General features: G+C 48.7%; 1 protein-coding gene across 1 annotated transcript in view; it reads left to right on the top strand.

Moving 5' to 3' along the window:
* Nucleotides 1-845: 845 nt before the first annotated feature.
* Nucleotides 846-11,270, top strand: part of LOC120841902 (ficolin-2-like) — a 36,552-nt gene continuing 26,127 nt past the window's right edge. Inside the window, exons 1-2 of the mRNA XM_040212904.1 lie at nucleotides 846-1,005; nucleotides 7,080-7,210. Coding sequence (XP_040068838.1) covers nucleotides 846-1,005; nucleotides 7,080-7,210 — 291 coding nt within the window. The remainder of the gene's footprint in view (nucleotides 1,006-7,079; nucleotides 7,211-11,270) is intronic.

The following is an 11,270-nucleotide window of genomic DNA, read 5'->3' as shown; positions in this document are numbered from 1 at the left end:
GAAACAACGATCACCGTGACGATGTCCTTTGGCGCGGCTTGATTAGTTTCTTTGGATCCTAGCTTCGGCTGCCTTCGGACTTCAAGGGAAGCGGATTATAGACCGTTTTTTTTGTGTGTGTTACGGTTCCCATACGACGTACTTCGGTTAGGCGACAATTTTTTTTTTTTTTCAGCAGAAATATAATTAACAAGTAAAGCCATGAAAAAAAAAAAACAACTATCGGCACGGACACCTTGCATTCTAGCGACTTCCAATAGGCAAATAAAGTGATCTGCTATTTTGCTCAAAATCAGCTGCTTCGAAGTCAACATGGCTTACGTCACGAAAAAAAAAGTGGTCTATATTTTTGCAAAAATCACCTTCTGCGCGCTTCCATCTGAGTCAGCTGGGCTGTGGTAGGCCTTCTGAGCATGCGCTGTAGCTCTCTTGTGCGGTACATGAGACGCTGCGCATGCGTCCACAGTTCCGTGAGTCCGCACTTATCATCCGGGTGATAAGCCCTTGACAGGTGTATAGACCTTTCCAACACTCGCGCTCTGGGCGCTGACATCTTTGTCTACTGGCCTGTGGAACGCGTTCTGAGAGTGCGCAGTTTCTTCCACGATGTGTTTTAAGATCACAGCCGGTGCGCACTCGGAGCCGCTGCCTTGTCTACCGTTGAAAACGTTAGTAATCAGCTGAAACTTTCCATTGTGTCGTAACAATACGTACATGAGCAAACGGTGTTCTTCAAGTAGATTTTTTTTTTAGATCTGACTTGTGTGCATTTTATTTCTTACTATTTAACTCCGCAAGCTATATAAGACGCGAGAAACCGGGCCAAAGAGCGTTGGTTACGACTTATGAGAACCTCCGATCCGCTGACTAAAGATCTCAACATGTTCGTAGCAGTACTCTTTCTGCCGGTTGTAGCCGGGAACCTCTTTATGGAAAGCAGCCTTCATAGCTTTCCGAAAATAACTGAAAGAAGCGGATATGTAAAAACCTGCAATATGTACAAACGTAAGACAATTTTTTTTAATTTAACCACGTAGAACGAACAGTGTTTAATCGGCAGCTCTACGGTTGGTTTTAGCGTCACGTCGGGCATTATGTCTCCGGTAGCACACATTATAGCGCCGATATCGGCGTCGGATTTGAAAGATTGGGCCAGTATCTAGCGGACTGAACGTTTTTCTTTTATGATGACTTTCGTTTTTGCAGTCGAGGATTGCGCTGTGATCATTCTCCGTTCACTTTCAAGCTGAGACTACAACCAGAGTTACAATCGCAAGCAAGAACGCGCTCCTGGCTTTGAGACATGGGTTTCTAGCGCGAGAACTCGGGCAGAGCCTTTCAAATCTATGATCTCCTGCTCTCATACTTCCGGCACTGGCTGCAGTCTCCGCTAAAGTGTGAACAGAATATATACACCATTCACCCTTAAGCTGAGACTAGAAGCTTTGCCTTCAGCGCTATCTCGCTGGCTTCCGCAGTGCTTTGGTTGCGCAAGTCTGCGTGTTCACATTTGTGTTAGTAAGGGGAGAAAGCTCGCGCTGAATACCGAGCTTCTAGCCCACGCTTGAGGGGCCCTGCAACCCTATTCGAGCGTCTACATTTTTTGCGGTTTCTACGTCTCTTCTGGTTCGTGCAACCTAGCGGGCACGGAGAGATAAACTAAATATCAGTGCGTCATATTTTAACCGGACGACGTGAAAGCCTCCTCCACCTATATGCAGTGACGGACGCAGGTATGTCTTGAGGGGGGGGGGGGGGGGGGGGAGGGTGAGGTGCTGGTCAACGTATCACATGTTTAGGACCTGCCAACCCCTTTCCAGTTTCCACGCCCAAAATTTTTACAGATGCAGAATTCAAGAGGGTGGTCAGGACATCGGGACCCCCCCTCTGAATCCACCCCTCCCTATATCAGGGCACCCCGTGGTACTGAACGCGCGCGGCATGTGACGACATCGTGACGTTGTTGGTATTGGTGGGCTCATGCCTTACGACTGGTCAGGACCGCTAAAAGCTTTTTTTTTAGTAGAAATATAAAATGTAAGTGGCCGGAACCGTTTCAAGTATTTATAAAACTAGTTTTTTTTCAGTATTTTAGATAAGAAAAGAAACAAATGTAGTTTAGAAAGTACGGAAACAAGAGATGACCTGTCGACATACCCGCCACCAAGCGGTGAAAGAGGCGGCGCAAGCGCCCGTCGTATGATTCCGAAGCACGCTCGCTTCGGGATATCGGAGGCCATGCTTGGCGGATCCTAGCAGACGACGCAGAACGCCGGCGGCACATTTTGTAAAAAGTGAAAGTACGAATTTGTCTCATCGCAAGAACACGATGAGTGTCTGTTGGGAAACAGCGTATGCGAAGAAGTCACGTGAGAGTCTCAAACTCAACTCGTTTTTATTTCCTAGTTCTGCCCCGTTCCGGGGCACCTTTCTATCCTCGGCCTCACATCCTTCCTCTGTCTTCCACTCCATTCCTACATTCCTCAGTCACCGTGATCCGCCGGTAAACACTTTAACGCGGGCAAGGGAAGTCGTCCGGCGCGGGAAAAGGGGGGACAGAGGACCAAGGACGTCTAGAGGAGGTTATCTTTTTGCTTGTTTTTGTCATGTTGAGGATCACATAACTTAAAATACAGCGAATTTCTGGAAAATAAAAAGGTTTACTGAGTTACTACGTTCCATGCGCTAAACTTTATGCAAATTAAATACCAGTAAAAAGTCGTTGGAAGGCCTATTTCAGGGTGAACGTCGTACAGACCGTTCCAATACTCGCCTTCTGTGCGCTGCCATCTTTATTTATTGGGCTGTGGAACGCCTTCTGAGCATGTACTGTACCTCTCTTGTGCGGTACATCACACGCTGCACATACGTCCACAGCCCCGTGAATCCGCATGTAAGGCCCGGATGATAACCGCTTGAAAGGTCTATAGACCTTTCCAATACTCGCCGTCTGGGCGCTGACATTTTTGTCTGCTGGGTTGTGGAATCCCTTACGAGCACGAACTGTAGCTCTCTTGTGCGGTACAGCAGACGCTGCACATACGTCCACAGCCAGGTGACTCCGCATGTAAGGCCCCGATGATAAGCGCTGGAAAGGTCTATAGACCTTTCCTATACTTGTTATCTGGGCGCTGACATTTTTGTCTGCAGGGATGTGGAACCCCTTCCGAGTACGCGCTGTAGCTCTCATGTGCGGTTCATCAGACGGTGCACATACGTCCACAGCCCCGTGACTCCGCATGTAAGGCCCGGATGATAACCGCTGGAAAGGTCTATAGACCTTTCCAATACTCGGCGTCTGGGCGCTGACATTTTTGTCTGCTGGGCTGTGGAATCCCTTACGAGCACGAACTGTAGCTCTCCTGTGCGGTACATGAGACGCTGCGCATGCGTCCACAGCCCCGTGACTCCGCATGTAAGGCCCGGATGATAACCGCTGGAAAGGTCTATAGACCTTTCCAATACTCGCCGTCTGGGGGCTGACATTTTTGTCTGCTGGGCTGCGGAACCCTTTCCGAGTACACGCTGTAGCTCTCTTGTGCGCTACATCAGACGCTGCACATACGTCCACAGCCCCGTGAATCCGCAATTAAGGCCCGGATGATAAGCGCTGGAAAGGTTTATAGACCTTTCCAACACTCGCCGACTGGGCGCTGATATTTTTGTCTGCTGGGCTGTGGAACCCCTTCCGAACACGAGCTGTAGCTCTCTTGTGCGGTACATCAGACGCTGCGCATGCGTCCACAGCCCCGTGACTCCGCATGTAAGGCCCGGATGATAACCGCTGGAAAGGTCTATAGACGTTTCCAATACTCGCCGTCTGGGAGCTGACATTTTTGTCTGCTGGGCAGTGGAACCCCTTCCAAGTACGCGCTGTAGCTCTCTTGTGCGGTACATCAGATGCTCCGCATGCGTCCACAGCCCCGTGATTCCGTATGTAAGGCCCTGATGATAAGTGCTGGAAAGGTCTATGGACCATTCCGATACTCACCGTCTGGGCGCTGACATTTTTGTCTGCTGGGCAGTGGAACCCCTTCCGAGCACGAACTGTAGCTCTCTTGTGTGGTACATCAGACGCTGCGCATGCGGCCACAGCCACGTGACTCCCCATTTAAGGCCCGGATGATAAGCGCTGGAAAGGTCTATAGACCTCTCCAATATTCACCGTCTGGGAGCTGACATTTTTGTCTGCTGGGCAGTGGAACCCCTTCCAAGTACGCGCTGTAGCTCTCTTGTGCGGTACATCAGACGCTCCGCATGCGTCCAAAGCCCCGTGACTACGCATTATAGACCTTTCCAATACTCGCCGTCTGGGCGTTGACATTTTTGTCTGCTGGGCTGTGGAATCCCTTCCGAGCACGCGCTGTAGCCCTCTTGCGCGGTACATCAGACGCTGCGCATGCATCCACAGCCCCGTGACTCCACATTTAGGACCGGGATGATAAGTGCTGGAAAGGTCTATAGACCTTTCCAATAGTCGCCGTCTGGGCGTTGACAATTTTGTTTACTGGGCTGTGGAACCCCTTCCGAGAACGCGTTGTAGCTCTCTTTTGTGGTACATCACACGCTGCGCATGCTTTATCAGCCACGTGACCCCGCATTTAAGGCCCGGATGATAAACGCTGGAAAGGTCTATAGACCTTTCCAATACTCGCTGTCTCGGCGCTGATATTTTTGTCTGCTGGGCTGTGGAACCCCTTCCGAGCACGCGCTGTAGCTCTCTTCTGCGGTACATCAGACGCTGTGCAGGCGTTCACAGCAAAGTGACTTCGCATGTAAGGCCCGGATGATAACCGCTAGAAAGGTCTATAGACCATTCCAATACTCGCCGTCTTGGCGCTGACATTTTTGTCTGCTGGGCTGTGGAACCCCTTCCAAGTACGCGCTGTAGCTATCATGTGCGGTACATCAGACGGTGCACATACGTCCACAGCCCCGTGACTACGCATGTAAGGCCCGGATGATAACCGCTGGAAAGGTCTATAGAGCTTTCCAATACTCGGCGTCTGGGCGCTGACATTTTTGTCTGCTGGGCTGCGGAACCCCTGACGAGCACGAACTGTAGCTCTCTTGTGCGGTACATAAGACGCTGCGCATGCGTCCACAGCCCCGTGACTCCGCATGTAAGGCCCGGATGATAACCGCTGGAAAGGTCTATAGACCTTTCCAATGCTCGCCGTCTGGGCGCTGACATTTTTGTCTGCTGGGCTGTGGAACCCCTTCCGAGCACGAACTGCAGCTCTCTTGTGCGGTACATCCGACGCTGCACATACGTACACAGCCCTGTGATTCCGTATGTAAGGACCGGATGATAAGCGCTGGAAAGGTCTATAGACCTTTCCGATACTCGCCGTCTGGGCGCTGATATTTTTGTCTGCTGGGCAGTGGAACCCCTTCCGAGCACGAACTGTAGCTCTCTTGTGCGGTACATCAGACGCTGTGCATGCGTCCACAGCCCCGTGACTCCGCATTTAAGGCCCAGATGATAAGCGCTGGAAAGGTCTATAGACCTTTCCAATACTCGCTGCCTGGGCGCTGACATTTTTGTTTGCTGGGCTGTTGAAACCCTTCCGAGCACGCGTTGTAGCTCTCGTGTGCGGTACATCAGACGCTGCGCATGCTTTTTCAGCCACGTGACTCCGCATTTAAGGCCCGGACGATAAGCGCTGGAAAGGTCTATAGACCTTTCGGATACTCGCCTTCTCGGCGCTGATATTTTTGTCTGCTGGGCTGTGGAACCCCTCCCGAGTACGCGCTGTAGCTCTCTTGTGCGGTACAGCAGACGCTGCACGTACGTCCACAGCCGCGTGACTCCGCAAGTAAGGCCCGGATGATAAGCGCTGGAAAGGTCTATAGACCTTTCCAATACTCGCCGTCTGGGCGCTGACATTTTTGTCTGCTGGGATGTGGAACCCCTTCCGAGCACGACCTGTAGCTCTCCTGTGCGGTACATGAGACGCTGCACATGCGTCCACAGCCCCTTGACTCCGCATGTCAGGCCCGGATGATAACCGCTAGAAAGGTCTATAGACCATTCCAATACTCGCCGTCTGGGCGCTGACATTTTTGTCTGCTGGGCTGTGGAACCCCTTCCAAGTACGCGCTGTAGCTCTCATGTGCGGTACATCAGACGGTGCACATACGTCCACAGCCCCGTGACTCCGCATGTAAGGCCCGGATGATAACCGCTGGAAAGGTCTATAGAGCTTTCCAATACTCGGCGTCTGGGCGCTGATATTTTTGTCTGCTGGGCTGTGGAACCCCTTCCGAGCACGAACTGTAGCTCTGTTGTGCGGTACATCAGACGCTGTGCATGCGTCCACAGCCCCGTGACTCCGCATTTAAGGCCCAGATGATAAGCGCTGGAAAGGTCTACAGACCTTTCCAATACTCGCTGCCTGGGCGCTGACATTTTTGTCTGCTGGGCTGTGGAACCCCTTCCAAGTACGCGCTGTAGCTCTCATGTGCGGTACATCAGACGGTGCACATACGTCCACAGCCCCGTGACTCCGCATGTAAGGCCCGGATGATAACCGCTGGAAAGGTCTATAGAGCTTTCCAATACTCGGCGTCTGGGCGCTGATATTTTTGTCTGCTGGGCTGTGGAACCCCTTCCGAGCACGAACTGTAGCTCTGTTGTGCGGTACATCAGACGCTGTGCATGCGTCCACAGCCCCGTGACTCCGCATTTAAGGCCCAGATGATAAGCGCTGGAAAGGTCTACAGACCTTTCCAATACTCGCTGCCTGGGCGCTGACATTTTTGTCTGCTGGGCTGTTGAAACCCTTCCGAGCACGCGTTGTGGCTCTTTTGTGCGCTACATCAGACGCTGCGCATGCTTTATCAGCCACGTGACTCCGCATTTAAGGCCCGGATGATAAGCGCTGGAAAGGTCTAGAGACCTTTCGAATACTCGCCCCTTACCGGCGAGTATTCCACTGGCACCTCTTACCGTTTGTGGCGTAAGCGATCACTGTGGCGCATCGCTGGCTGCTCCACTGCCGGTTCTGGCACGGTCGATTTTTTTCTTTTTTGCAACATTGATAAGCGACGTTTGCTTCACGCTTCTTTTTTTGCAGCTGGCAACCGAACAGTGAGCTGTGCCCAGTTAAAAATGGAGGGAAATAACGAGACCCGTGATTATTTTATAACTCCTTACACAGGTTTCTCTGTGAGGTGTGACATGGACACCAATGGTGGCGGATGGACAGTAAGTTTCACCACTTCTTTGAGGTATCCCGATTCACAGCGAAGACGAAGTGCTATTGTGTTCTTTCTTTTGAGAAAAAAAGGTTATTAATGGGCCGGTACAAAAATTTCGACATCACAAGAAGCTGTAGCGCGCTAGGTTTATTTCAGTTATCTTAGTAAAAGAAAGTAAGTCAAAGCCTCCTATCTCAATCTAGAATAGTACACCACTTCTACCGTGCAGTCGCAAACTAAACATTTTGAGTACTTCGGAACCCGCACCCGCGATGGTGATTACGAAAGCAAACTCGCTTTAGATGACTCCTGCAGTTACAGGGAATGAGCAGTTTGTTCTAATATTTGCTCAATATAATCAACCTTGTCGTCCGTTAATTTGCCTTCTGAACTATGCCATGACCCATATTAGATATATTAGGCCATTCTGTAGACCGGATATGTTAAGTCTCTCACAGTTTGGGTATGTGCATTATGTTTGCTAAATACTTCTCTATAGTAAATCTCCGAGTACATTTGTCAACTATTAGAGCCCCACGCTTTGATACTTCAGTGTTATGTCGGTTCCTAAAATGACATATGATAATGTACTGTTAAAAAGTGCTATAATATATTGGCGTCTGTGTTGCAGCATATTTCTATTTCCCTTTAATAACGAGTACATTTCTCTGGGTGTGGAAGAGGGTGGTTGTACCAGTTCACAAATCTGGAAGCACTATGTCCGTCAACAATTACGAACCAATTGCGTTTCTCTCTGTTCTTTATAAAAAGGTTCTTTTTTTTTTTTTAAAGGTGTTTTTGTTAACCTCAGTTTCCGTGTTAAGCCTACAATAAATTTAAATCATCACAGATTTTTCGCGGACGATAGGCTCAAACTAATCTTGTAACTTTCTTTTTTTTTTTTTAGGTTCGCATTGCTTAAAATTGTTTAACGTGGCCACCTTGGTGTCGTTTATCTTGATTGCATTTGTGATTGTTTTTCTAGCTACCTGATTGATCGCTCGAATAGTGTTCCCTGGTAATGATGCAGGTCATATCACTATGTGTTAAATGCCGGAGTTTCACAAGGGTCGTATTCGGGCCTTTGCTTTCCAATATGTTTGTAGACGACTTTGTCTCTACTAAGATGCTCCAGTTGCCTGATGACGTAAACGTTTATCGTACTATCCGCACGTCTGTTTACTGAAATATTGCAAAAAGGCGTTAATACAATTCCTCTTCAGTGTCGCATAAACTGGCTACCTTTTAATCCTGCAGAAACTGGGCTTGTTTTTTTTTTTGTTTTGTTTTTTTTTTGTGCAAAAGATTAATTAATACCATTGTTCATTCTTACAGATTATATGACTCTTGTAGCTTACAGAAATGAAGTGTTTATTAAGAACGCGTTGTATAAAATAACGGTGAGGTGGCATAGGTCCCTCCGCCATGCTGTCTAAGGCCCGTCTCGAGTGTTCTAGCTCCACCCCCCCCCCCCCCCCCCTATCCCTTTGTCGTCTTTCTCGCAGATTACTGGATCTCTGTCTCGTAATGGAGTTGGTACCAGTCGACATCTCTCTTCCTTCGCCTACTTGTCGACGAAGTTTGTGTCCCTGAAGCGAGCCGGTTTTCTTTTCGTTCTTTGGCTTCTGCGGAGCGCTATGCTGTTTCCCCTGCACTGGCCACCGTCGTCGTCATGGACGATATATGATGTCTGCTGTGGTGCTCTTGCGACAACGATAACAGGCCTACACTTTCCGCTGTGTTGATACCTGAAAAATATATCTTCTCCAGTGTGAAGTTCAGGCAGTGGTTTGACATTTTTGTCGTATTGTTGTCGTTGTTTCATTTGTTTGTCTCTCAACCACTGTTGGATCTCTGTGTGATTTGTTTCCGTGCTTTGAAGCAGCGAAGTATGCGGAGGAATTTATGTCCTTGTGTGCCTATTCATAAGCTTTTGACTGGAAATCCCAGGAATCCATCTCGGGGTGTGTTGCGCCACTCCAATAGAGCGTCGTAATAGTCTGTAGTTATATAGCTCAATTTGTTAATGAGCTAGCTTTTTGGTTTCTTGTACCGCTGTCTCAGCCATTCCATTGGATTTGGGGCAGTAGGGGCTGGATGTCACGTGGGAGATTCTTCGGCGCTGCAGAAAGTCCTTAAAGTCTGCGCTGTCGAAGGGTGGGCCTTTGTCTGAAACGATTTTGACTGGCAGCCCATGCACAGCAAACGTTGTTAGGCAGATCTTGTCACGTGATTGACAAGTGTCCTCTCAAGCTGACGAGTTTCATAGTAGAACGAGTAGTAGTCCACTATCACAATGTAGTAGTGACCGTTGTATTGGAAGAGGTCTATTCCAACAACTTCCCATAGTGCGGTTGGCACAGGGAGGTTAATGAGAGGCTCTTTCTGTTGTCATGGCTTGTCTTTGCACACTATGGAACTGTCTACTTTATACTCGATGTCCTTCTCCATAATAAACCAGTGGAAAATTTTATTAACACAATGCAGTGTCTTCTCTACACCGCTGTGTGCACTGTGCAACTCTGCTAGTATTTTACTGTTAAGTTGTTCCGGAATAATGAGTCTATTTGACCTGGACAGCAAGTCATTCTCTTCATGTATCTCATCTCTGTATGAAAAATACTGCTTAAGAGTATTTGCTACGTCTTTTGTTGACTGTCCACTCACCTGTTGCACACTGAAGCATGGTGGTCATATATTTGTCTTTATTTGTCGCTTTCCGACATTCTTGAAGGGTTTCGTCTTTGCTTGAGAGACACTCCAAGATGTTCATCTCGAAAGCTTCTGACACTTCTTCCATCGATGAATTTCTACAAAGAGTGTCGGCAATGTATAACTATCCTCCTGAAGTGCACTTTACTTGAAGTTCATATTTTTGAATGGTCAATCTCGTCCTCTTTAGCCTGAGGGTATTGGTTGAGAGGCTTTCGGAAGATAGCCTCCAACGGATTGAGACCTGGCTCTATGACAACCCTATGTCCGAAGATGTATTGGTGGAGTCGACTGCATCCATGTACGATCGATAACAGTTCCTTCTCGATTTGTGCATAGTTCTGAGCTTCATTCAAGCACCTTGAAGAATGGGTCACTGGTTGTCCCTCCTTGAGCAATACTGCGCCTGTTCTTCTGGAGCTTGTTTCCACTGACAGCGTTACTTGCCTTTTTTTGTCGTAGAACCGTAGCGTGGGTGCAACCGTCAAAGCCGCCCGAAGGGCTGTGAAACCTTTCTTTTGTTCTTTTGTCCATGATCAGGCTGTCTCCTTCTCTAGGAGTTGCCACAGCGACACACTCACGTCCGACATGATAGGGATGAACCTTCCCAAGTTGTTTACCACTCCTAGGGAGCTCTTCAGTTCTCCCACATTGTTCGGTCTTAGTAGAGCAAGGATGCCTTTCACTTTATTCGGATCAATCAAGAGTCCCTACGCTGAGAAATTGTGACCCAGGTACCTGATTTGTATCATGCTAAACTTGCACTTCTTCTTATTTAGTCGTAGGATGATCTCTCGTCACCTTTCTAGTACCGCCTGAAGCCTACGGTCATGTTTCTCAGTTGTCGTTTCCCAGATGAGGATGTTGTTTATCATGATATCCACTCCGTCTAAGCCTTCAAATACCGAATGCATTGTCTTCTGAAACACCTCGAGAGCAGACGATATGCCAAAAGGCGTTCGCAGGGATCTGTACCTCCCTAATGGTGTCGCAAACGTACACAAGTGCGAGCTGGGAGTCTCGAACGTGAGTTGCCAACACCCTGTAGCTGCGTCTAGCGTCGAGAAGTACTCGGCTTCTTCCAATCATGTGGCAATGTCCTCTAAACCAGGCATACAGTAGGTCTCCCGAATGAGCACCTTGTTGCGCTCTTGAGAATCAAGGCAGAGTCGGAGTTTGTCTTTCTTTTGTAGAACCAAAACAGGGTGAACCCACACCGTTGGTTCGTTACTGGCTCAACCACTTTTTGTTGCACAAGATCTTCCAAGTGTCTCTTGAGCTTGTTCCTGACGGCGACCGGGACTACACGTGGTTGCTGGATCACGCCTTGTGCATCTGGCTTGAGTTGCATGTAG

Source organism: Ixodes scapularis, unplaced genomic scaffold, assembly GCF_016920785.2.
Source record: "Ixodes scapularis isolate PalLabHiFi unplaced genomic scaffold, ASM1692078v2 ptg000720l_1___fragment_3__unscaffolded, whole genome shotgun sequence".
Lineage (NCBI taxonomy): Eukaryota > Metazoa > Arthropoda > Arachnida > Ixodida > Ixodidae > Ixodes > Ixodes scapularis.
The sequence above is the reverse complement of the archived record's forward strand: the minus strand, read 5'-3'. Positions and strand labels throughout refer to the sequence as shown.